Source organism: Myotis davidii, unplaced genomic scaffold (assembly GCF_000327345.1).
Source record: "Myotis davidii unplaced genomic scaffold, ASM32734v1 scaffold200, whole genome shotgun sequence".
NCBI lineage: Eukaryota > Metazoa > Chordata > Mammalia > Chiroptera > Vespertilionidae > Myotis > Myotis davidii.
In genome coordinates, this window is record NW_006293700.1 from 3,485,336 (window position 1) to 3,513,154 (window position 27,819).

General features: G+C 39.3%; 1 protein-coding gene and 1 long non-coding RNA gene across 10 annotated transcripts in view; both read right to left on the minus strand.

Moving 5' to 3' along the window:
* Positions 1 to 27,819, minus strand: part of STAU2 (staufen double-stranded RNA binding protein 2) — a 216,273-nt gene that overhangs the window by 174,657 nt on the left and 13,797 nt on the right. For 5 of the 9 annotated variants that reach the window (XM_015566263.1, XM_015566265.1, XM_015566262.1 and 2 more), the window contains 3 exons: positions 25,096 to 25,226; positions 18,857 to 19,016; positions 10,715 to 10,850 (listed from right to left, as the gene is read on the minus strand). In XM_015566263.1, coding sequence (XP_015421749.1) covers positions 10,715 to 10,850; positions 18,857 to 19,016; positions 25,096 to 25,209 — 410 coding nt within the window. In that variant the 5' untranslated portion in view covers positions 25,210 to 25,226. The remainder of the gene's footprint in view (positions 1 to 10,714; positions 10,851 to 18,856; positions 19,017 to 25,095; positions 25,227 to 27,819) is intronic. The other 4 variants (XM_006767327.2, XM_015566264.1, XM_015566267.1 and 1 more) reach the window with 1 other exon arrangement.
* LOC107183689 lies at positions 2,668 to 4,662 on the minus strand. The gene is made up of 2 exons (XR_001514482.1): positions 4,623 to 4,662; positions 2,668 to 4,394 (listed from the first exon to the last, which is right to left on the minus strand). It is a non-coding gene; the product is annotated as an uncharacterized LOC107183689 (long non-coding RNA).

Consider the following 27,819-nt stretch of genomic DNA (forward strand, 5'->3'; position numbering starts at 1 on the left):
GCCCTGGAATCAACCCATGACCTTTGGGTTCATAGGTCGATGCTCAACCACCGAGCCATGCCAGCTGGGCGCTGGCGGGTTTCCTTATGTGCACTAGCACTTGGGCACTGACTATGTTCACCTAAAGCAGTGGTTCTCAACCTCGGCTGCACATTAAAATCACCTGGGAATCCTTTTAAAATCCTGATTTCTGGGCCTCATCCTCCAGAAATTCTGTTTCTTTGTGACTAATGTTGTGGCCCCACCCCGTAACAAAGAAACAGAATTTCCAGAGAATGAGGCCCAGAAATCAGGATTTTAAAAGGATTCCCAGGTGATATTAATGTGCAGCCAAGGTTGATAACCACTGTGATAGAGTCTTTAGATTCGTAATGGTGGCGTTTTTAATATGGAAAATATGTGCCCTGACTTTTAGAAAAATTTATATCCACAATTACTAGAATAAGAAAAGTTTTAGTTTGCAAAAAGGGTTAAGTCCTTAGCATTTTGAAAAACGTGGCTGCCCAGACACTTGCTTCCCTAAGGACTGTGGTTAGCTGCAATTCTTACCTTCTACTTTAACACTTCCAGTTCAGGTTTGCAAACTTGAACCTACGGACCAAACGTACTCGCCTGTGCTTCCACACGCTCATCTCCCCTCTCAGAGCACTTAGCTACGGGCTGAAATCATCTTTCTAACCTTCTAGACCAGTGGTTCTCAACCTTCCTAATGCCTCGACCCTTTAATACAGTTCCTAACCCCTGATGTTAACAGAGGGTAATGTGTGCCCAACACAGGACTTTCGATTCCCCTGGGGAACCTTGTAAAACACTGGTGGGCAATTCTCCAGCCAGCAGTTCTGACTGAACGAGTCTGGAGAGAGCCTGGCATCGGACCTGTTTGTGCTGAAGGAGGGCCTGATGCTCCGCCAGAGCTGGAACCACTTAGACAAACAGCTTTCTGCAGGGCATCTTTAAGAATCGTTACGGGATCTTTAAGACGGACACAGTACACAGCATTTCCCAAGTTTGTCTTCAAATCCCTTTTTCGACAGAGCACCTGAGACTCCTGAGTTCCCCATTCTTCAGCTGAAAATCAAGATAAGTATTAAGTTTAAATAGTAAGAATCAAACTGTGCCACTTTCCAAAATGTTTAAAAGCTCTACTATGCTTAGGGACAGGGAGGTGAGGAAGGTGAAGGGAGGGGCAGCTTACTTGTATGCGATCATGTTTTTTATTACATTACAAAAATGCCAAATGAAGCTTGACTTTTAACTAAAAAATTTCATAGTTCCTTGAAATGATGCTTACGTTACATTAAGCCTGTGACTTAAAAGCCTTCACGTGTTGTGAAAGCTAATTGCAAAGGTAAATTCGTGCTGCCCTCTAATGTTGGAAGATAAATATTTCACCTGCGCTACACCAGAAATACTGATGATGAATAAGTTTATTATTTTACAAATGGGAGAATTATATTAGGTAACATAGAAGGGAAATGCGATTTTACTTTTTGGGTGTGCTGGAGTTCAAAAGATTAATTAAGGCTGGCAGATTCATGTTAAACATTTTTTTTAATTAGCAAGCCATTTTCCTCAAACTACCTGTTGCTGCCTTTGGGTGTGAAAATCAAGAAAATACACCCCACCCTGCACATTCCACAGCTGCCGTCTCCATTCAGCGTCTCTCCACACGTCCATGGCAAGACTCTTCAAACTCAATGCTCAGGCCCCATAAAATAATTCTGAAAACTATGTATACTCTTGCACAATTATTACAGCTAAAATTTTCCATTAGAAAAAGTAAAATAAAACAAAATTTTTCATTAGAAGCTTAAATACTTCCAAAGAATGTTGTTTTTGGTTTGCTGTAAGTATTGACATTTGAAAATAAAAGTGTGTCACTCCTTTCAATGTATCCAAAGAAATCTAAATATCATAACAAGTTGTTGACATCTATCCTCATCTACTTCAACAATGCCTAAATTCTGTTAAATATATCAGAAATTTTACATCACTGTTTTTTCTCTTGAATTTGCATCTTATACCACTCTCCATAGAATTGTATCCTAATGTTACACTTTTTAACTGAAAGTCTTTTATTGCTCACTCTTCCATAATCCTGTGTATCAAGAATATGGACATTAATTAAAATTTCAGAAGTTTTATATCTCTTGTGACCATAAGCATGTCTGTTTTTTAAAATGTTGTGGAATAGCCTGACCAGCGTGGCTCAGTGGCTGAGCATCAACCTATGAACCAGGAGTTCAAGGTTCGATTCCCGGTCAGGGCACATGCCCCAGTTGCAGGCTTGACCCCCAGTGGGGAGCATGCAGGAGGCAGCCGATCAATAATTCTCTCTCATCATTGATGTTTCTATCCCTCTCTATCTCTCCCTTCCTACCTGGAATCAATAAAAATGTATTTTTTAAAATGTTGTAGAATAATCCATTATTGCAATTATTATCAGCAAATAATTAATGGAACAACATAAATCACAAATTTTGATGATTTTCAAACAGAAAGTAAAATCTTAGTGGGCATGCTTCCTAGTGAGATAGTTAGGGCTTTTTAAAAAGTGTGTATTGTTGTTTCAACAAAGAATATTTCTTACTTCTAAAATGAGATAGGTTCTCAATGTAATTTTTAATTTGGAGTTTCCTAGGTAGGAATAATCACTGAAAACCATCATTCACGTTAATACATAAATCACCGCTGAGTTTTACTAAAAGTAAAAGGTTTTTTCTGTGTCGCCACTTCCACTGTCATCTACCGTCAGAAGTTATTTTCATGCTGTGGCCACTGACAACTTGATCAGGTCCTCTTGCGATTTGTTGAAAGCAAAGAACTAGAAACCACCTGACTTGCAATGGGGCGTGTTACACATTTACTACAATTACTGTTTCTCACTTTCTAGGAAGTTGTCCGAAAAGGCATTCCTAAGACTTAGCAAATGACTATTAATTACATCAGTTATCCTTACACTTAATTTCATATCCTCAGAAAGGGTAGAAAAAATAAAAATATTCTGACTCTCCAAATCAAAGGAGAAAAAAAAATTCAGAATGTTTCAAATTTCTCAGAGCTAATACTACCAACCTGTATAAAATTTCCGTTACATAATTCTGAAAGCAGAAAGCCCATTCATCCAAATATCAGTGGTGTATCTGGCTGATTTTTGCCTACTATGTTGAACCAGATGAAGCTGACATATTTATAGGTTAAAAAACAGTCAAATATCAGCAATTTCATACAGTTTAAACTCTCATTTATCATTTAACCACCAGCCTTAGAATATGAACCAAAGGGAATGTATCCAGACTGTACGTTGTTGTGTCAGTATACAAGCACCATCTGGTGGCAGAAAGCAAAACTGCAGGTTATACCTGTTTATACCACCACTGCTACTGTTTCTCAGTTGTTTTACTTTCTTTCCAATATGCTTTTTAAAGGGGCATTACACTAGTGAAGAACGCTTAGATTGACAGTTTGAACAAGTTTAAAATAAACAGCCCATCTACCAATAATTAGCAGCTAGTCCTTGACCTATGTCCCATAAACCTTGAAATATAATAAGCTATTTTCATAAACTAAAATCTTAGTTATTTCTGGTTTTACTGATATTTAACATAATGACATAAAATCAGGTCAGACTCTTCAAAAAACTTGTCTCACCCTCTCAAATTTCCACTCTGTACAGTTCTTTGCAACAACTTAATTTCCCAGGGCAATGGGGGGAGTGGGGGAGGGGAGGCATGAAGCCTCAAGTAGGTATCTGGCTCTGCCATAGGAACAAGTAACTTTAGGACAAAATAGTCCAAACTCTTTTCCTTGTTTCACTTGCTATGACTCATACCACACATGCGAAGAAAAAGCAACTTTACTGACCTAGGTACACGTGATTGGCCCGGGAATTGGATAACTACTAGACAAAGGCAACCAAATATTAGCTTGACACGAAATATACCAAACACACGAGAGGCCAGGGGTGCTTGGTATGGATATAAGCAATGCCATTGTTCCAAAATGAAGATGACAAACCAACAGAGCCAAACCCTTTGGGGAGGAAATGTAAATCCTAGATGAACAAACAACACAGGGGACACTCAACTTAGGCTGCATCCGAAACAAGGCCATTTTCTGCAACATGCGTTACACATGCTACTCAGGAAGCCCCCGCCCCTGCGCTTCCTGTTTCCACGTGTTCCTCCAACCACTCACGGAGGCTTTACAGAGTGATAAAAGGACTCCTCCTAAGTGTCTCATAGGTAATATAAGCTCAACACAGTCAAAACCAAATTCCTCATTTTCCCAAAGACCTGCTCCAACTCCTCCCATTGTCCAGACATGGGAAGGTTACCCTTAATGCTCCCCGTCCAGTCACTCTCCAAGTGCCACAAAGTCTATCTTCTAAATACCTAGAGCAGCCGTGGGCAAACTACGGCCCGAGGGCCGGATCCGGCCCGTTTGAAATGAATAAAACTAAAAAAAAAAAAAAAAAAGACCGTACCCTTTTATGTAATGATGTTTACTTTGAATTTATATGAGTTCACACAAAAACTCCATCCATGCTTTTGTTCCGGCCCTCCGGTCCAGTTTAAGAACTCATTGTGGCCCTCGAGTCAAAAAGTTTGCCCACCCCTGACCTAGACACAATCTCCTCTCCATCTTCACTGTCCCCGGCTCATCTGTCTCCCTTCATCTGTCTCCCTTGAATTTTAAACCTATCCAAACTATTTTCCATATACTATCAAAGCAATATTCCTTTAAAAACTATCCACCTAGCCCTAGCTGGTTTGGCACAGTGGATAGAGCGTCGGCCTGCGGACTGAAGGGTCCCGGGTTCGATTCCAGTCAAGGGTATATGCCTGGGTTTCTAGCTCGATCCCCCGTAGGGGGCTTGCAGCAGGCAGCCAATCAATAATTCTCTCTCATTGATGTTTCTCTCTCTCTCTCCCTCTCCCTTCCTCTCTAAACTCAATAAAATATCCATTTATTTTATCCCTCATCTTACAATCCTTCAGTGGCTCTCAATCACCTTCAGGATAAACCCTCTCCCTCTTGGCGTGCCACCTGCGGGCACCCAGGTCAGTGCCCTACCTGAACCCTTCAGCATTGTCATCCCCGACACACCTGTTTGCTTGCAAGTCCAGGAATGAACTAAACTTCTCAGGAGTTGCTGTTGTTCTCAAAGTCTAGGCTGCTTTTCCTAACCTCCCTCACCTGGCTGTCACCTGGTTAACCCTGAACCTTCAGTGTAAGTGTCGATTCCTTGTCAGAGGCCTGATTCCCCAGTCTGAGGGAGGCTGTTCTCAATGTTTCCATCACCATACGGACACATCTATCGTGGTTGTTGTTTCTTTTCATTGTCTTCCTCCTCTAGACTCGGAATCCGCTAGCCTGTCTCTCATCAAAGTATCTACTGTAACACAACATGGGGCAAAGAGCCAGCAGGCATTCAAACAATGTTTGCTGAGCGAATGAGGCCTCACGAAAACCCTTTCTGTTGGTATGATCTCCATGTGGAAAGTGAGGCAAGTAAGGGAGGCCCAGTGCCTTCCCCAAATCACACAGCTAAAAGCAGCAGGACTGGGATTTGAACCGGATGTCCTGGCCATAATGGAAATGATTTTCTCTCAGAATCTGGCCTTTGGGGAACCATCCCATAATATCATTGTGTTATTCAGATGGGACTAAATCCTGTTTATCCAGGCTGAGCACAAACCCAAACTTGGCCAATTAAAGTCCCCGACCCCAAATCCAGCCTGAATGACAAATTCTGGGATGGGCAGTCTACACAAAGGGGTGTGTGTGTGTGTGTGTGTGTGTGTGTGCTTTCTAAGAACAATCCAAAACCAAAACCTTTTTCTCCTCCAGATGACAAGTCGAGGGACTGGTATCACACGAGGTATAGCTAATGGAAGCGAGTTTCTTTGAAAATAAAGTCAAGCAGAAGAAAAATGAGATGAGCAACACTAAAGCCTGCATCCAACCACGCCTACAGGTCTCCCTGCCAGACCTTCAGTCACACAGGGCAAACCCCCATTTCCACATGGGCCAGCCTGAGGTGGGCAGCCTGCGTCAGCACACGGGGCCCTCTGGCTTCAGCCACCAGTAATGCTCTTCTTCTCATCTGTGAATATACAAAACGGACAAGTCGTTGGAGGCCTGATCTTACCCACCCCGTTCCTTGAGATAACGTGTATACTTTTTTGTAACAAAGCTGGGAGAACAAAAGCATAAAATGCTCTCCAATCTCTACGTCTTGTACTTGGTCATATAAATTTGTGGATGCTTTCAACTTTATATGTTAGCCAACAGGGCTCCAAATGAGAAAGGAAAAGAAAAAGATGTAACTGGATGTATTCATTTTCAAACGTCGTGGGGGTAGCAAAGGGAGACCGGGACTTCAGAGTCCAGGTGAGAATAATCATCTTTTTCCTCCAGCGTCAGAAATGGTGGGGGGCGGGGGAAGGCCTGGTTATGAGGTCCTCCTCAGGCCTCTGAATGAGTGCAGGGGGAGGAACCTCATCAGGAAAGAACAGACTAAAAAAACAACAAAACAGCCTGGCCAATACCCAGTTATTGCGTAAGCTTATTTTAAGTAGAAAACGAAAGGACCTTTTCGGAAATCCCTGGAAATGCTTCCTGTTTCTTAAACTCCTTCCCCTTTCATTCCCTGCCTTACTGGAAGCTGCTGACTCACCTGGAATCTAACGAGAAGCGTCTCCTCGAATCTTTGGCTCCGAGTTCCCTGTGACACATGCGGGTGGCGCCCTCTGCAAATGAAGCTCCTTTGCGGTGTCATAATTCTAACCGAGCAGCGCTGAGGTCTGGCCTTAGGGAGCCGAGAGCTTTTGTAAAACACAGCCTGGCGGCTTCCCTCCTTTCTTTTTGCCCTTTTAGTGACTCAGACCCTCCAAAAACCTGAAGGGAAAGCCCGCTTTATCCACTACATGGAACTGGCCGAAGGCACAACCCTTTGGAGAAGCCAAATCAAATCCTTGCAACTTCATGACAACCACGGAATCAGACCCTGAAACTAGGAATTGCCGACAAAGGAAAAATGCCAGCGTTCTTAGCAGAAGATCTAAAGCAGAAAAGATAAAATCCAAACCCCTGACCCCTGTCACATCCTCATTTCCCACCCCTCAGGCCCAACGGAGGCACTAGCACTCAGGACACTGCTGCCGGGCACTCTGCGACCACAGGGCCTTTGCACCTGACGGCAGGGCCTTTGCACTTGGCGTTTCTCTGCCTGGAACGCCCTTCCTCCCTCCCCTGCCATCCCCACTGCTCATTCCCTCTCTTCCTTCAGCTCTTTATTAACACTGTCACCGTCTCAGTGAGTAACCACCTCTTACTGACGACTGTCTCCCCCACTAGGACATGAGCTCCTAAGCACAGAGATTAATGTCAGATGTCTCACTGCTTTCCCACCAGATTTCTTTCATTCGAAAGTAATAATTTACAATGTTATACGTCAATGATAGTACAACACGAAAATAAAAAATAGGCAATAAATTCACTAATTGAAATTCTAGCAAAAGCCCAATACAGGATTATAGACATCAAAATCAATAAACATTTAAGTATAATGTCCTCATGAGTCTATTCACTATAGCACATTAAAAGTTAACTATCTTGCAAACATAAAATAGACGAGGTTCCTAACTCAGGTGTGCAAACAGGTCTATGGTGCTCAAGTAGGCAAGTAGTTTCATTTATATTCGGTAAACTCAGACTGACAAGAAAGGGAACAGGTATGTTATACAGAAGAAGAGAAAGTGAGGCAACTATAGGACAAATGTGATGTCCCTCTTGCCTCCTACGCGGTGTAGATGCCACAGGATGTTCCAGGGTTGGAGAGGACACAGAGGGATGGAACAGCATCTGAGGGAGCCGAGGAGAGCTAAGGTGTGGGCCACGGCGGCCAGGAAAGAAGGCAGATGCTTGGGAGGAGTACTTAGGAGGAGGCAACGGCCCACGATCACCATGTGCAGGTTTCGGCAGGGCAGGCAAGATAGGTGCCAGCTGCCCGAGGACAAGGGACATCAGCACAAAGACCGGAGGAGCCAGAGCTCAATGCAGGCCCCCAGACAGACACGAGGGCCCCCCCTTCCCACCGGGACAGGACAGTCAATTCCCCAAACACCCCTGGAGGAAGGGGGAGGGGCAGAAATCTACGAGAGTGTCTCAAAGGGTTTTCTCAGAGAACCTGAGCAATAGTTAAATGAGTTTCTTACAATATAAGTAGGATTAAATAGTAATTTTTCCATTACCAAGCAAGGCACCAAAAAATATCAGATTACGTATAGACCAAATAAATATCTTCTCCTCACATCTGAGTCTGTGATATCAGTAAATATACGAAATGATTTGAAAAGCATCAGCAGCCCATCCAGAGATGCAACGATAATTATGTGACATGCTAGAGATATTAGCTAACACTACAATGGCAACTATAGCGCAACATAAATGTGTCAAATCAATGTCCAACACCCTAAGCTTACACAATGTTACACAACAATTATACCTCAATAAAAAAATTTCAGAGCATCAGCAAATATCTGATCACATGTGAGAATTCCTTAGACATAAAAGTAGTGAAAGATATAACAAAAAAATAATCAACAGATTAGACCATATAACATTTAAAACTGTAGTATATTACACAAAACAAACACAAAACTAGCCAATTTTTTTAAGCAGGAAAATTAAACAAAGAATTAATGTAATACCCCCAACACGTAAACATTTGAAGATTGGTCAAGCACTGCAATACAAGTTAGCAAACTCAAAAAGACAAGTCAAAAAAAAAAAAAGCAACTAATAAATATCTGCAAAACTGTTCAGTCTCACAAGTAATCAATAAAACCAAAATCTAAAAACTTTCCACTTTTTAACTGTCAAACAAGACAATGAATTCAAACCCAATTTGTGTTGTCAGAATGCAATGGAATATACTGTAAGAAATTAGTAAAAACTTTAATGTAATTGAGCAAAACATTATTCTTTTAATCCAATACCCCCCTTGCAGTAATGTATCTTAAAGAAATAATCAGTGATATAAACAAAAATCTGTATATAAAGACAGTTTACTGCAGCATTATTTATAACTATCATAAAAAAAGAAACCTAAATGATCAAAAGAGGTATGTTTTGCTTGTTTACTTATAAAATATTCATTGTTTATACCTATGTATATACTTATAAAGTATGCCTTGGCCAGATAAAGCATTAATACCCATGAAAAAGATTTTTTGAAGATTACTTAAAGATATGAAAAATATCACTACAGTAAGTGAAAAGAAGGCCATGTTACATATATGAGATGAACAAATTATGATATAGTCATACAAAGGAACATTATTCATCAATAAAAAGGAACACTATTCATCAATTAAAAAGAGCAAAACCCAACATGGATGAATCTCTAAAAAGAAAAGTAAACAAAGAAACCAAGAAAAACATCGCATACAGTGAAAAAAGTCTGATACAGAAGAGTAAATACCGTATGAGTCTAGTTACATGAAGTTCAGTGACGGGCAAAACCAAGCTATGGTGACAGAATTGTGATTACCTCAGGGAGGCGGGAGGAGGAAACTCCCAGGGGGGATGGTGACAAATGAGGATTCACCCAGGTAAAAAGTCACCAAATAAACTGTAATTACATATATACATAAATACAATAATCAAATAAAGTCATCAAGATGTACATTTAAGGTTTGTACATTTTATCATTCACATAAACCTCCATGAAGAACTATAGAAATTGCATATTATGGGTAACTCCAATTTGGTTAAATATATTTATATGTAAAGTATAAAGTACACCAAAATATTAAAGGTGGTTAAATCTGGGATTGCAAATTATTTATAATTTCTTTTTAACTTTCTGCATTTTTCACATCCTATATAATGAGTTAAATTACTTTTACAAATGATCAGAAAAAAAATTATAAACCTTTTTAAAAATCCTGCCATGCTTATAAAATTGTTACACTTGTAACTATCACAAAATTATGTAATGTACAGAAAGACTTAGTAAATCCTCCCAACAAATTTTTTATAAATTATTAAAACTCTTTCAGGAGAGAATTTAAGTAGGCTTTACTCCTTTTCACAGTACTAAATTTCATTGATGTGTCCTATAATTTCATAGCTTTTATCTACCATGAAAAACTGTCTTTAAAAAAATTAGAAGCACTCATGCTTGCAATATATTCGGACAAAATAAGGAAAGCACTAATTAAGCGAACCACCTTCTTGGTGAGGAAATGAGCAAGTCAACTGGGCGGTCAGACTTTAAAACAGTGATTCCCAAAGTGAGCGCTACCGCCCCCTGGTGGCCGCTGCAGCGATCCAGGGGGGGCGGTGATGGCCACAGGTGCATTTGGAGGCATATATCTTTCTGTTTAATTGCTATTAAAATTTTTAAAAAATTAATTTCCAGGGGGCGCTGAGTAATATTTTTTCTGGAAAGGGGGCGGTAGGCCAAATAAGTTTGGGAACCACTGCTTTAAAACATGGTCCCGCCCAAAGCAAACAGGGGTCTCGTGACAATAAAAACCAGTTCCTGAAAACCAGTTATTTTTTAAGTGAAATATTCCTGAGTCTTATTTATCTAAGTCCCATGAAATATGCCTGAAGTCAATATTCCTTACAATGAAAACACTCCTTGAGTTTACCCCATGCATAAACTAATGAATAAGAACAAAACCAGAAAGAGACACACCTCTGATTGTACATGCCCCGGAAGTTGTAATTCGCTCTGTAATTTGGGAAGGGCTTTGGGTCCAGTGGCCTGTAGATGGCAGGCTCTCCCCGCTTCATGGCAAGCCCATTCAGCTCCACCGTGGGAGTGATACTACCTGTGAAGACACACGTCAAAGGCACACAAGTGAAATATTTCCCTGATGAATCGTGCCAGCCCTCTCTATATTACATGTAAACACCCTGGAAGTAGGTCTGCTTTTCTAAGGGAGTGCATAACTAGACTACATAAACAGGAAAATCGTTCCAAATGAAATCTGGAATCTGGGGTTTTGCAACCTTTTCTGTACAGTAATGAATGACCCAAAACTCAACTTTATAGTGATACTATTTCAAAACAAGGCAAACACCAGTTTTACAGATTGCTCAATTCAGATATTAAGAAAGTTTTGAATTTCATCATTACTTATCCCAGAAAACTTACAATTATCTAGTCATTAAACACCATCATCTGTGAATATTTTTACTTATATTTGGCAATCAAGCAACTAAAATTAGCAAGGAACACAGTCATCAGTAATTCTTGGATTTGTCTAATGAAAATAAATTTGGAATTTTTTCTATAACCAACAACAGGACAAAGGAATACAAGTATGTAATGCTTTCTGTAGATAATCTTCATAGATACACATGCATGGATGAAGTGATATATCTGAGATTAGTTTCACAATAACTCAGAGGAGAGAGATAAGAAACAAAATTGGCCCTGGCTGGTGTTCTCAGTGGTTAGAGAATCGGCCTGTGCACTGAAGGGTCTTCGGTTCGATTTCCTGTCACTGGCATATACCTTGGTTTCAGGTTCAATCCCCGATGCCCTTTTTGGTCAGGGTGTGTGCAGGAGGCAACCAACTGATGTGTGTGTCTCTCTTTCATTGATGTCTCTCTCTCTCTCTCCCTCTCTCTCTCTTCCTCCTTCCCTCCCTTCCACTCTCTCTAAAATGCATTGGAAAAAATATCCTTGGGTGAAGATTTAAAAAAATGAAACAAGATTGGCCATCATGGGTGGATAACCGCTGAAGCTGGGGATGGGTGCAGAGATTTTCACTATCTTATTCTCTCTATTCTAGTACAAGTTCGAATAATTATATAATGAATAATACACAATGTAAAATTATTATGTCGTTACTTTAAGTACCAAAAGAAGTTATTTAATAAAATATATGTACATATGTTCCATGTAACAAATCACAAAAATAAATCTAAAGCTTTCCTAGAAAGTAAAATTTATTTGCAATGTAAATTCTGTGCACAGTACGTTTAAGACTCCATTCATCACATACAAAATTGGGTCCAGTTCCTGCCACAGTGAACCCGGGGCCGGCACAGAGCACCAGCAAAGGGGTGGGGCTGACCCAAATGCACTCCTGGCAGCCAGGCCACGAGCAACCCACCAAGACTCAAGAACCTGCTCGCTGGGTCTCATCGCTAAAGAATTCGTGTGAAACCATGGAAGAGTTTAAAGGAACAAGGATAAACCAAGGTTAAGAAGAGGGGAAAATATAGGGGGTGAAGGACAAAGGAAGAGGTGGGAAAGAATAAGAAAAAAAGCAAAGTTAATAGATTGAATTAGTCCAAATCCCTAATTTAATCCATATGCACGGGGCAGAGGAAGAGAAAGTCAAGCATGAAGGAATTTCCTTTTGTCTTTCATTCATTCAGTATTTTACAAACCTTAAGCATACAGCTCCATGAATTACTACACATGTAAACACTCATGTGACCTCCACTCAGATCAAGATACGAACGTTTCCATCACCCGGAAAGTTCCTCATGCCATTTTCCAGTCAAGACCTACCTCCCCAAGTTACCCATTCTGACCTCTGTCATCATTGATCAGTTTTGTCCTTCGAAGCTGAATATGAATCCTTTTGTCTTGCTTCTTTCACTCGACATAATGATTTTTGTTGAATATATCAGTATTTCAAACTATATTTCATCACTGAATATTCCAATGAATGAATATACCAGTTTATCTAATCTGCTATCGATGGGACATCTGGGATTGTTTCCAGTTAGGGGCTATTAAGTGAAAAGCCACCTTGAACTTTTTAAAATAAGTTCATACACTCATTTCTCCTGGGTGTGTATACTAGCAGTGGACCTGCTAGGTCACAGAGTAGGTTTATATTTAACTTTATTACGGACTGCCTAATAGTTTTCCAAAGATTTTTTATCAACAACGAAGAGCAGTCTGCCTTTAAAAGCTTACCATTTTCTTCAGGAAGACTTCAGTTTAATAATTAACATGTAATTAACAGGTGTAAGATTTATGTCATTTCGAGTTCTCCTTTGCAATAATTGCACAGACACCAGCAGCCTCACGGTCACAGAGGGTCTTGGTGAAGGAGAGAAGGTGAGCAGAAAAGCACAAACCGTGCTGAAAAGGTTCCTCCCGTCTAGAGGAAAGTAGCTCCTACTGTTTCACCAAGAACTAGACCAGCCGTGGGCAAACTACGGCCCGCGGGCCGGATCCAGCCCGTTTGAAATGAATAAAACTAAAAAAAAGAAAGACCGTACCCTTTTATGTAATGATGTTTACTTTGAATTTATATTAGTTCACACAAACACTCCATCCATGCTTTTGTTCCGGCCCTCCGGTCCAGTTTAAGAACCCATTGTCGCCCTCGAGACAGAAAGTTTGCCCACCCTTGAACTAGACTAAGGCACTGATGTTTTCCCATAAAACACTCAAAGAGTAACTTAAACTCTGAGACACCTCCAGGTAATGCTCAGTACCATTACTTTCAGCATATGCCAGCTGGGCACAGGCTACATAAAGATAATCGTTACACAGGAATCCTCATGTATGATTTGGTTATAAACAACACTATAAACACAGGATCCTTTTTCAGTGGTTTTTAGCCACTTTAAAGGAAATTTCTACATTTATCAGTGATTAATATAAAAAGGCTAATAAGATATACAAACGTCTATAGCTACAATCGTGGATTTCTAGTATGTGACAGGTGAAAGAAAATTGCCACATATTACTGACACTTGAGGCCACAGCTTTGTAGGAAGTTAGAACAGTCCCTAGAACATAGCAGTTACTCAATAAATATTTGTTGAAAGAATTAATGGATTCCAGGGCTCCTTGGAGAACTGGCTGGCACCAGCGTTAGGGCCAGGGCCAGGAAAATGCAGGTCGGCCTAGAACAGCTATTGTACCAGAAAGTAAGAAAGGATCAAAGAATGAAGGGGAAATAGCAGTAGGACACAGGGATTAACTAGAAGGGGCCATACCACTGGCCAAATCTGGGACAAGTTGAGAATCAAAATAAATAATGCCAGATTACAAGCCTCTAAGTAAGAGGAATGCAGGTATCTGTGGTGACATACATAAATAAATGAAAAGGGGGGGGGCGGGAGAAAAGCTCTTGGGTAGAATGCCAACTATTAAATCTAAAAAGAATATTGTAATTTAAAAATCACCCTTTGGGAAAGAATATTTCTGTTGTTTTAAATCACAAAAGAGCCCTGGCCGGCTTGGCTCAGTGGATAGAGCATCAGTCTGTGGACTGAAGGGTCCCGGGTTCAATTCCGGCCAAGGGCACATGCCTGGGTTGCGGGCTCGATCCCCAGTGGGGGGGCGTGCAGGAGGTAGCCGATCAATGATTCTCATCATTGGTGTTTCTATCTCTCTCTCTCCTCCCTTCCTCTCTGAAATCAATAAAGAAATACATTAAAAAATAATAAATAAATAAAAATCACAAAAGAAAAAAATCACTGTGGTGCCTGGCCAGTGTGGCTCAGTGGTTCAGCGTTTCGAACCCATGCAACAAGAGGTCACTGACTTGATTCCCTGACAGAGCACATGCCCGCGTTGCAAGCGGGATCCCCAGCAGGGGCATGTAGGAGGCTGCCATCGGTGGTTCTCTCTCATCGTTGATGTTTCTGACTCTCTCCCTTCTTCTCTGAAATCAATAAAAACATATTTTTTAAAAAGAACATCCTTTCATTGTTGCTGCAATTCACTATTCAATTTGGCCAAAACTCTGTTGGTTTCTTTAGTGTGTCTAATGGATGCCTAAATAGCTTTCTCATTTTTTCCAACAGATCTAGAAACGGAAGCTTGTGATCCAAGAACACCTGTCTCTTTTGTGGCGTTCATCGACTTCTGGCCTTAATTCATCTTCTGATGTGATTTAAGCATGAACACGTGCCTAACCATGACTCAGCCATTGCAATCCTAGGTACATCCCCAACAGAGATGTATGTGTACAAGAACGATCACCACAGTATTAGTTCTAAAGAACAGCCCCAAATGGAAACAATCTAACTGCCCATCAACCGTACAATGACTAAGTAAACTGTGGCATATTCATGCAACGGGACACAACAGAGCAGTGATGGCGAACCTATGACACGCGTGTCAGAGGTGACACACGAACTCATTTTTTTGGTTGATTTTTCTTTGTTAAATGGCATTTAAATATATAAAATAAATATCAAAAATATAAGTCTTTGTTTTACTCTGGTTGCAAACATCAAAAAATTTCTATATGTGACATGGCACCAGAGTTAAGTTAGGGTTTTTCAAAATGCTGACACGCCGAGCTCAAAAGGTTCGCCATCCCTGCTACAGAGCAATGGAATATTACGCTGTTAAGCACAGCACAGATCATTCTCACAAGCATGACAGTGAGAAAACGAGCTCTCTGGCGATGGCTCCACGAGGAGGCACAGGGAACGGAAGGCGGCAGAAAGCAGAGCAGTGCTCCCTGCGGAGTTGCGTAACCACTGGGAAGGGCTGGGGCTCTGGTAGAGCCTGTGGAACTGGAAAAGCGATCAGAGAGCCAAGACCCATCAGGGCTCTCCAACCGGGATGCGTGCACTTGCCGGTACATCGATTATACTCCATTTTAAAAGCTTACCCCCCAAATCTACTCATTCTCTCAGCTCACTGCCACTTCCAACAGCAGAAATGCATCTCCACTGGCCCTCAGGCTCGGTCCTGCTTCCTTCCTCTGACTCCCTGGCTGCTGTGCCTCCTGCAATAATCCTCGAGGTGGCCCTGACCCAGAGGTCGGCACACACACTCTCGCTCCATTCACACCACCCACCCTGGAGAGCACCGCACTCGCCCGGCAGCAGCCACCGGGCCGGCAGCAGCCACGGGGTCAGGAACTCCTGTCCTGCTCCATTCCGGCCGCCACTCCCAACACAGTGCAGGGGCAGACAGAACTCAATGCACATGCGTTTCTTTTCTTCTTTCTTCACCCATAAACTAGAGCAGGGGTTACCTAACTGATCGTGTTTTAGTATTTTCTGCCTTTCATTTACATGTCAAATTGAACTTCCTAAAATGCTTTTTGGAACATATCATCCACCAGCTCGTAAACATTAATCCACCAAACTACTTCAGTCCTCCTTTAGCATCGTCCATAGGGTCTTCGACTTTAAGCTACATGGAAACCTGTATGAGGAAGCCAATTCCCCAGAGGCTAAGTGATATACAAGAGAGTGAACTTCCTGCAGCCCCTAATGAAACAAGGTAATTGAGGGCCTGCTGGGTGGATAAAACTTAATCTCCTAAAGCTGGCACTCAAGTCCATCACAATCCACTCCCTAAATATATCTTCAGTCTTTTATATATATACACTAGAGGCCCAGTGCAGAAAATTCATGCACTTGGGGGGGTGGGGGGGTGGCCTCAGCCTGGCCTGCTCCCTCTCGCAGTCCGGGAGCCCTCGGAGGAGCGGGCCTAAGCCAGTAGTCAGACATCCTTAGCACCGCCTCGGACGTGGGAGAGGCTCCCACCACCACCACTGTCTTGCCAGCTGTGAGCCCAGCTTTTGGCTGAGCAGCACTCACCCTGTGGGAGCGCACTGATCACCAGGCGGCAGCTCCTGTGTTAAGTGTCTGCCCCCTGGTGGTCAGTGCGTGTCATAGCAACCAGTCGTTCCACCACTTGGTCGATTTGCATATTAGCCTTTTATTATATAGGATATATTTTCTTAATTGATTTCAGAGAGAAGAAGGGAGAGGGCGAGAGAGAAACATCAAAGAGAGATAAACATCGATCAGCTGCCTCCCTCATGTCCCCTCCTGGGAATTGAGCCTGCAATCTGGGCATGTGCCCTGACCAGGAATCGAACTGGGACCTTCTGGTACCATGGGACCACACCAACCTACTGAACCACACCAGCCGGGCTACATCTTCAGTCTTATCTCATAATGGTCACTTACCTGTTCTAACTAAAAACCATCTACAACTTTTTTTAAAAACAAACCAATTGTCCAGATACCAATTCCAATGCCTTTCCTCAGAGTAGAGTCTTTATTCCTCTCCTCCATGACTGCCCACACTCCAGTCAAGGCCCACATCTCACCTCAACTACCTCCAGCCATGTTACCATGACTTACAGCAGCAATGGCTATTATTATTCACTTTGCCACTGAGTTATGTGTTTCATGTAAATGACCGTAAAATCTTACATTTTATATACTTCTTAGATCTATGTATACAAGTAAGTTCTTAACAAACAGAAATAGTGGTGGCGTCCTAATGATAAACCAGTAATCTAAAGAGATTTTAAAAATTGAATAAGTAAGTAGCCTCTTATCAAACTGAACGGGTTTTTTTTCTTTATTATAATAATAGTTTGGCTTCTTTAAACTTACTTCAGAAATACTAGACTCAAATGGACAGAAGCCAAAGGCCTAGCAATAGGAAAGCCACGGAGTTCTGGAAAGAACAGTCCTTGCAAAAGGAGACTGTCTTATCTAACAGGTGCCACATGAGCACAAGAAGTGTCTGACTTGATTACAAACATAAGTGTGTAAACTATAATTAAACAGATTATAGGGTCACTGTTGGCAGGCAAAATGTCTTTTTGTACTCCACCACAAAAACACCTAACGCAATACGGGTCAGAGGTAACCACTTGAATTAATAAGTTAACGAATAAGTAAAGGGATGTAGGGCTGGTGCTAAACTTCTGAAGCTTTATTAATTTGATGTTGTGAATTCATGCACTATGTCCAATACAGGTTTGCCTCTTCCCAATAGATTACTGGACATATAAAGTTGTTGGCATGTATGCAGAACAACTTTTGAAAATTATTAGTAGGAGCCCTGGCTGGTTTGGCTCAGTGGACAGAGCGTCAGCCTGTGGACTGAAGGGTCCCAGGTTCTATTCCGGTCAAGGGCACATGCCAGGGTTGAGGGCTTGATCCCCAGTGGGGGGGCATGCAGGAGGTAGCTGATCAATGATTCTCTCTTATCACTGATATTTCTCTCTCTCCCTCTCCCTACCTCTCTGAAATCAATAAAAGTATATTTTAAAAAATTATTAGTAGGAGCTTAAAATTAGAACATTCATTGTATTAAATACAGGTGGGGTTGCTTTTTTTTTATTTGTGGGTTTTTTACTGAATTTCATAAAAATGTCCGAAACTGAATATCAATCATTTCAACACCAACAAACAGAGTAAGAAGATGCTTAGGCTAATTTTTATAATTTTTTATTAATCTAAAAAAAGAGTAACCATTTTAATTATTAAATTTTACATGATATATTTAAAAAGAAAAAATTGATCATTTCTATCTTAACTTTAGGAAAAAATTCAATCTTATTTCTGTTCTTTGTATCCAAATTTCTTTTCGCCCAAGATTAAAAAATAAGCCGAAACCGGTTTGGCTCAGTGGATAGAGCGTCGGCCTGCGGACTTGGCTGGTGTGGCTCCATCAGGCATCAGTCCCATGAACTGATGGGTTATTGGTTTGATTCTGAAAATTCCTGGTCACGGCACATGCCCAGGTGTGGGCTCAATCCCCGGTGTGGGTCATGCAGGAGACAACAGATAGATCACATCGATGTTTCTCTCCCTCTCCCTCTCCCTTCCACTGTCTCTCTCAAAAAAAATCAATAAAAAATATTTTTTGAAAAAGTCAGTAATGCACCATGATAGTATCCACTAAGGCAACATTTTTAATTAATTACAATTACCTTCTTCATTCTCTCACGCGCTGTTCTCATCCACCGTCTTTCTCATACGTACTATTAACACACCTGCTGACTGCACAACTGGCCAGCTGTAACGGACAGAGACGGCACACACAGAACACACAGCAGGACAGCGGAGATGAGTCTGCTCATACCTGGGTTATTATTCACATTACTTTTGGGCGGTTTCTGAACTGGCTTGGGAAGCGTCGATTCAGTCAAAGCTTTACTAGCAACAGCCTGTTGGGCCTTCTTGATACTGCTCCCTTCCGATTCCCATGTCTGCTCACCGAGGCTCAGCTGCACTGAGAACATCTTAGAAAAACACAGAGAGGAAGAAAAACATTAAAAGTTTTCAGGAAATATAAAAAAAAGGAGACAAATGTACTACTGGTTGAAATACTTTAATCAATAAAAGAAATATTTTTTAAAAAAGTTTTCAGTAAATCAAATGTGCTATCCAAGAGAAAAATAGATACATCACAGAATCAACATTTTAGAGCTAGAGGTCCCTTACAGATCGTTTGCAACAAAATTGTTATGAATCTACCTTGTGAAAGAATTTTAAGAGCGTGGGCCAAATCTGTTCTGTCCTATCCAAAGGCTGAAAGGCATGCATGTACATTTGGGGTAGAAAAGTCAAAAGAAATCATGTCCCTAAAAAGGATCATGCTATTAATGCCATTCAAATAGTCCTCAAAAAAGTAGAGTAAGTACAAAGAGTTCAGCGAAACTGTAAGGGAACCAAAAGGCCCTGTGTCTGTAACACTTTATAAAATTAAATTCTTTAAATTCATACTTAGCATGATCGAGTCAGTAAGTCAGGCAATCCTATCAAATGTTATGTCACCAAGATACTCTCAATCCTCCACAACCAACATTTAACCCGTCACCAAAATCTGTCCATTATTTCTCAAACCTCTCAGTCTGTGTTGGAGTCAGACTTTCATCATCGTTAGCTCAGACATAATAATCTCCCACCTGATTTCTGCTAAAACTATCTTCTTAAAACTCAAATCCAATTGCATCACCCCAACCAACAGCAGGTTAAAACTCTTCAACTGTTCCCGTCCCAGCTGCTCCCACCTGTCAGTCTTCACTTCACACCCTAACCTTCCATTCACACCATATTTCCATATGAGCCCCAAACCTACTGCTCACCTTGAGAATTTAGAATCAAGTTACAGGATACGAACACAATCCGCTATTTTAGTCCACATATAGCTTAGTACTCTCTAGGAATACAAAGTATTAACCCCAAATACTTTTCAATTAAAGAGAAATAATCGCAGGAAGAAAGTCAGGCAGAAAATACCTTAGCCAAGTAACTAAGTTAATCATCAAGAATCAAACAAACTGACATCATGAACCTCCTGATAGGACCCAGTGAGAAGATTGAATATCCTTGACCAAAAATGTTTCACCTGAATCTAACCACAGGGAAACAATCAGAGAGATGTAGATGATGGTGTATGCTATAAGGTAAGTGGACTACACTCTTCAAAAATAACAATGTCATGAAAGGAAAAAACAAAACTAAAGAATAGTAGCTATTGTATATTAAAGGATGCTCAAGGAACATGAATGCATATGATCAAGTACAACAAATGACCCTTGATTGGATGTGTAGTTGGAAGACAAAAAAGTAGAAAAGGCATTGAGAGAACAACGCAGGAAATTTGACTGTGGACTATACATGTATCAAATAATATGTTCAGTCAGAGTCAAATTTCTTAAGTGATGATACAGTATTGTGGTTAGTAGAAGAATGTCTTTGATCTTTTACAAGATAGATAAATAAGAACATAGCAGTAGCCCTGGCCAGTGTGGCCCAGTTGGTTGAGCGTTGACCCAAAGGTCTCCAGTTAGATTCAGAATAAGGGCATATGCCTGTGTTGCAGGCTCAATCCCCAGTAGTGGGTGTGCAGGAGGCAGCCGATCAATGTTTTACTCTCATATCGATGTTTCTTACTCCCTCTCCCTTTCTTTCTCTCTAAAATCAATAAAAACATATTTAAAACAAAAAACTGGTAAAATTTTTAAAAATCTATGAAGCAAAAACTAATAGAACTGTGAAGAAGAACAGAAAACCGACAATTAAAGTCAGAGATTCAATGCCCTCTCTCTCAATAACTGATCTAACAATTATCAAGCAGACACTCTCAGAGAATTTATTAGACTTGAACTACACTCAATGAACATAACCTGAATAATATTTTTAGAACACTCTACCCAAAAAGAACAGAATATACATGAGTTTCAATTTCTCATAAAACATTTACCAATTTCTAGTACTAAATGCCTATACTAGAAAAGAAGCAAGAGATCAAATAAGTTAATTTCAGCTTCCATCTTATGGAATTGGAGAAAGCATAGCAAATTAAATCTAAAGTAAACAGAAAAGAATTAATAAAGATAAAAACAAACATTAACAAAACAGTAAAACAATACAGAAAAAAACTCAATAAAACTAAAAGCTATTTTTTTGCAAAGATCAATGAAATTGGTAAACCTATAGCCGGACGAATCATGAAAAAAAGAGAAGACACAAATTACCAATATCAGGAATAAGAGAGGTAACATCACTACAGAGTCTTTAAAGTATTGAAAGATAACAAGTGAACATTTTCTAATTTTATGCCAATAAGCTCAACAACCTAAATTCCTTGAAAGACACAATTACTAAAGCTCATTCAAGAGGAAATAGGTAGCCCCAATAGCCCCTATATATGTTAAAGAAAATAAATATATATTTAAAACTCTTTCCACAAAGAAAACTCCAGACCCAGATGGTTTCAATAACAAATTCCACCAAATGTTTAAGGAAGCAATAGTACCAATTTATACAAACTCTTCTAAAAATTGAAGGAACACTCCCCAACTTATTCTATGAAGCCAACATTACCTTGATACCAAAACCCAGAGTATGATACTACTGAAGAAAACAAAACTACAGGCTATCTCTCTCACACAACTAAACATAAAAAATCCTTAACAAAATATTACCAAATGGAATCCAACAATACAGAACTGAGATAATACATTTTAAGCAAGTGTTTTATTCTAGGAATGCAAGGGTGGTTTCTACACTTGAGAATCAATGTAATTCACAATGTCAAAAGATGAAAAACAAAAAACCATACGACCATCTCAATCAATGTAGAACCATATGACAAAAATCAACATCTATTCAGGTTAAGAACTCTCAGGAAATGATAATTATAAAAGAATTTCCTCAATCTGTTTAAAGACAGCTACCAAAAAAAAGCTATATATAACAGCACTATTAAAGGGGGGGTGAGGGGAATTTTAAATGGCTGCCCACAAGATCAGGAACAAGATAGAGATATTGGCTTCCGTAACTTCTATTCAACATTGTACTGTACGTTCTAGCCAATGCAATTAGGGAAGAATAAAGAACATTCAGATTGGAAAGTAAGATTTAAAATTGTCTTTATTCACAAATGGCATGTGGAACATCCAACAGCTTAAAAAAAAAAGCTACTAAAACTGATATGTGAGTTTAACAAGACTTGCAGGCTACTAGATCCGTATATAAAAACCAGTGTATTTTTATAGGACAGCAATGATAAATAAAAACAAATAGAAACTAAAATATAAAAAACAATACCACTTATAATAGCATCAAAAATATGAAATACTTAGGATAAACCTAAAGATGTGAAATACCTGCTCAATGAAAACTACAAAGCATTTCTGAAAGAAATTAAACAGTAAATAAATGAGAGATACATTTTGTGGATGGATTGGGAGATTCAATGTTTCTAATATCTTCATTTTTGCCAAATTGAGCTATAGATTTATGACAATTCTATTCAAAATAACATCTGTTTTAAAGAATGAAAAGCTGACTTTAAAATTCATATGAAAATGCAAAGGCTGTAAAATAGCCAAAACAATCCTGAAAAGGGACCAAATTAGAGGGCTAATACTATGCGATTTCAAGACTTACAAAGGTACAGTAATCAAAACAGCCCAGCATAAAGATAAAAAAAAAACAAAACAGATCAACAGAACAGAGTCCAGAATTAAAGAAACACACATACGAAAGCTGATTTGTGACAAAGGGGCACAGGCAATGCAGTGGAGAAAGAATCAACTCTTCAACAACAATAAAATCAAAAGCTGTTGGTTTTATAGAATCTGGACATTGTTCCATATCTCACATCACATAAAAAAATTAAGTCAGAATGGCAGTTAGACCTAAATGTTAAGACTTAATGTCAATCCTAAAACTATAAAACATCTAAAAGCTAACATGGAAGAAAATCTTATGATCTCTGATGAGGCAAAGATTTCTTAGATACCAAAAGCACAATCTATCTGAGGACAAATGGATGTTGGGGAATTAATCAAAATTAACAACTGCTCTTTGAAAGGCACTGTTAAAAAAAGAAAAGATAAGACTCAGACTAGGAGGGAATATTCGCCAAGCACATTAATGAAGGACTTGTATTCAGAATATGTAAAAAGTGGTATTACAGCATATGGCAGAGGAGAAAGCTGCAGTGCAGGAACAGTGAGTATCATGTAGCAAATACTCAATAATTATTTTACCAAGGATTTTTTAAAAATCCTATACATAACTGCCCTGGATGGCTTGCTCAATGGTTAGACCATCGGCCCATGCACCAAAGGGTCACAGGTTTGATTCCCGGTCAAGGGCACATACCTGGGTTGCAGGTATGTGTCACTCTTGACTTTACACAATGGAAGGAAAGCTCATTTTGACTCTTTTAGCTTGAAGTCAGGTTGTAAATTTGGATTAAGTTATTTTCATGAATATTTTGTTAAAATTTAAAAGTAAGGATTAACAACAACAAAAAATCCGATGCATGCCCACCAGCATGGCTCAATGGTTGAGCGCTGACCTATGAGCCAGGAGGTCACGATGGCTTGCTCAATGGTTAGACCATCGGCCCATGCACCAAAGGGTCACAGGTTTGATTCCCGGTCAAGGGCACATACCTGGGTTGCAGGTATGTGTCACTCTTGACTTTACACAATGGAAGGAAAGCTCATTTTGACTCTTTTAGCTTGAAGTCAGGTTGTAAATTTGGATTAAGTTATTTTCATGAATTTTATGTTAAAATTTAAGTTCAATCCCTGGTCAGGGCATGCGGAGGCAACCAATCCATTTGTCTCTCTCAAGTCAGTATTTCCCTCTTTCTTTCTCCTTCCCCCCTCCTTCTCTCTCTCTCTTCCACTCTCTCTCTAAATATATATAGTTCAATTCCCGGTCAGGGCACATGCCCAGATTGCATGCTTGATCCCCAGTGTGGGGCGTGCAAGAGGCAGCCAATCAATGATTCTCTCATCATTGATGTTTCTCTCTCTTGCTCTCCCTTCCTCTCTGAAACCAATAAAAATATTAAAGAAAGAAAGGGATATGAATTAACAGGTATGAAAGAGGAGCTATCGTTAGAGAGGTAGACCAAGGTCATAACCTTCTTCTCTACATAAAAGATATTACGTAAATCATTGCCCAGGATCCTTCATAAAAGCCTCTAACAGAAAACAAAATTCACGGATTTGAATTTCATCTTATTTTCCTTCTTTAAAGAAGATGCTAGAAAACAATTTAATAACCCAAGAGCTAGTTGCTTTACAAAAATAAACCAGCTTTTACAGAATCAATTGCCTCCACATTCTATACAAAAATTGATGATCATTATCATAATCTCCAATATCAAAGATTTAAAATGTACCAAGGAAATTTATGCACAACTGAGACTTTTTAAAATAGATGAATAGAATTCAAACACATATGCACTAGCTACAGATTTCTTTGTAGCATTTATATATGTAAACATACATGTATAAGTCTACATATGGAAATATAAGTTGTTTTCCATTTAAAAGAATAATATTACAAGTGAATGCACAGATAATAACAATACTGGTTATACAACTTCTATAAATGGTGAGTCTCGGAATTAAACAATGGAAAAGATGCCTCACCACTAGGTAACCATCGCTGTACTCGCAGTGTTACTGCAGCAGCTATGATTTAACGGAAAGAGCACTACCACTCGGGAGCCAAAGGACACATAGTCAACGTTGACACGGGCATTTATGAACTATTAAGCAAGTCATTTAACTTTTCTGTGTCTGAGTTTCTTAGTTTATAAAAAGAAAATCAAAAAGCCGTATCTCATGTGATTTGGGGAAGGACTGTATCTACGTTTTGTAAACCATAAAAAGCTACAAAACTGTCCAGTTACAGACGGCAAAATATTTTTAATATGGAACTAAGAACCTTCAGGACATCTGCCGCCCCCCTCCCCCCAAAATGAAGCACAATGAAAACCTGAGATGATAAATCTGATAGACTTTGAGAAGCGCGTCTCACCGCCTGGCTTCGTAACCTTACCTTCGCGTGAGCGGGCCCTCTTTCTCTCAGAAGTTTATACTGGGGTTGGACTCTATTGAAACGGGCTAACTCATTTACCAGACACATTGGAGTTTTCTCTTTGGGTTTTGCCATTTTATCTTGGAGAGAAGCTGTAAATAAAAAGGCTGTGAAGTTTTTGTCACTCTTGACTTTACACAATGGAAGAAAAGCTCATTTTGACTCTTTTAGCTTGAAGTCAGATTGTATATTTGGATTAAGTTATTTTCATGAATTTTATATTAAAATTTCAAATCATCTAATGTCTTCCATTACATGCAACAGAAATATGAATCACATTTTAAACACTATATTAAGGTAACTTTTTCCTAAGTACTGAGGTTGCTCTCTCTATACATATATGATAACAGCATGCTTAAAGATTTTTAAATAATATAGGATAATAACAATTTCTAACTTATCTTGTAACTTTTCTTTCCTCTTAAAAAATTTCAGCATAAACATATAATCCTCCTGATTCTTATTACTATAAAACTCAGTATCTTCTCATCTTGAGGCAGCATATTAATTGAAAAGCTCTAGACTTGGGAATCAAATCCTAAATTTAAGTACTAGTTTTTTCAACTACTATTTCATAATAACTTCTTTTTATTTTTTAAACAAAATTTTGAAAGTATAAGTAGAAAGAATAATTTAACAAATGCCTACGTCCTTAGCATCCAGAACTGAAATAAACATTTTCCATGTTTCCTTTAAATCTTATAAAAAAAACAACAGTATTAACTTACAGTTAAGTTCCTTTTATCTAGAAACCAAAATTATATGAATTCAGAATACATCTCTCTAGGATATTTTAAATATATTTAAATGCATGCATATCCAGGAAGAAATACAATCTTGATATATATGGCTTTTTAGCCACATGAATAGTAATAATATATCTTTTTCATAACTTTCTTCACTCTTCATTATGTTTTTGCGATTGTACTGACATAGATTCAGTACGTCACTTTTAACTGCTGTATCATTTCCATCACTAGATCCTATCCATTTCTTAACCCACTCCCCTACCGACAGAGACTTAGATTGCTTCAGATTCTTCACTCGCACAGGTGAATATACGCTACCAAGTGGCATTGAGAATGACTGTGGCCAATTACCTTCCCAGGCAACATGATAATTACTGCCTCTCTCAACCCTGAAAACACACGGTATGGTCGGGTATTTTAATTTTGATAATCTAATCTGACAAATAGTATCCCATTATTGTCCCCCTACCCACCCCTCTTTTAATCTGCATCCACACATTGCAAGTGAGGCTACTCATCCTCTCATGTTATTGATCATTTGGGTTTCCTCTTCTGGGAATTGCTTCTGTCCTTTCTATTGATCATTTTGTATATTTTATATTTTTTTAAAAAACTACTAATCAATCTTTATGGACTGTGCTTTTCAGGCCTTAGGAAATCCTCTCCTAACCTGCAGGGTCTTAATGATTTTCACTTAAATTTCCTAAGCCTTCTCTTCTTTATCTGCAAAGTAAAGGCAATAAATCTATCCTACTTAACTCACAGGCTGTTATGAGGTTAAGATTTTTAAATGTATGGTATCCTAAATTATATTACAGCTTCAGAAATTTTCCTAATACCATATTAAGTTATTTTACCCTATGTTTTTCCTTCTTCTCACTTACAGACACATTAGCTGCATTTTAGTTTTTCTTTCACTCCCATGAATCAGTGTTACACCGTGCACGTGGACTGCTTCCTGCTCAAACTGGAGTCACAATGTACGGAGAACTCATTAAATGAATGGAAACAACTGGTTTTAGGAACTTCATGTTCAAATGTTATATGGCAAGACTTAATGTAGAAAATTGTATTCTTTTAACTTCTTAATGCTCTTTACAGGACCAATAAATTCATATAATAACTCTACCACAATCATTATGATTAAGAAATGATTTATAGGAAAACTACATAAATACCTAAAAGAGTAGAAGTAAAAGGAAAGAGAATCTAAGAAATCAACTATAGGGCCAATACAGATGACAACTGATTCTACAATTAAACCATTCTAAGTGGCTTGCAAGCCAAAAACAAAACAAAACAACAACAACAACCTAGTAATCATTATTGTTTGGAACAACACAAAAAAGACAAGAGTAAGTCAATGGGGTTTTGAGGAAACCTGCATTTTAGTTAACCCATTGGGTAGCATTCAGATAAACGTCATAAATGGTTCCGGAGCCAGTCATTGTATCAAACACAAGGTGACCTGGGGCTATAATAAGTTTGGTCTGAGCATACTATGATATTAAATACTCAAGTACAACAGATAACACAGCTACCTGAACATCAAAAAAAGCCAAACGAAAAACGACTAATTTATTAAAAATGAGAAAATATTAAAGTCTGGTAAGAATCAGGCAATTTTGCATAACACTGACTAGCATCTGTGCTGTTAGTGTACAATGTTGATAACTCAGCAATGCTGCACATTCATCTGTTAAAATGGCAAAGCTTCTAGGAACATGGCAAGCACAACGTGACAACTTCCCAGTACGAAAAGGGTGGTTTTTTCCAAATATATTTTCATTGATTTCAGAGAGGGAGAGAAATAGAAACATCAATGGTGAGATCATCACTGATTGGCTGCCTCCTGTACGCCCCCTCCTGGGGAATGAGCCTGCACCCCGGGCATATGCCCTGACCGGGAATCGAACCGTGACCTCCAGGTTCAGAG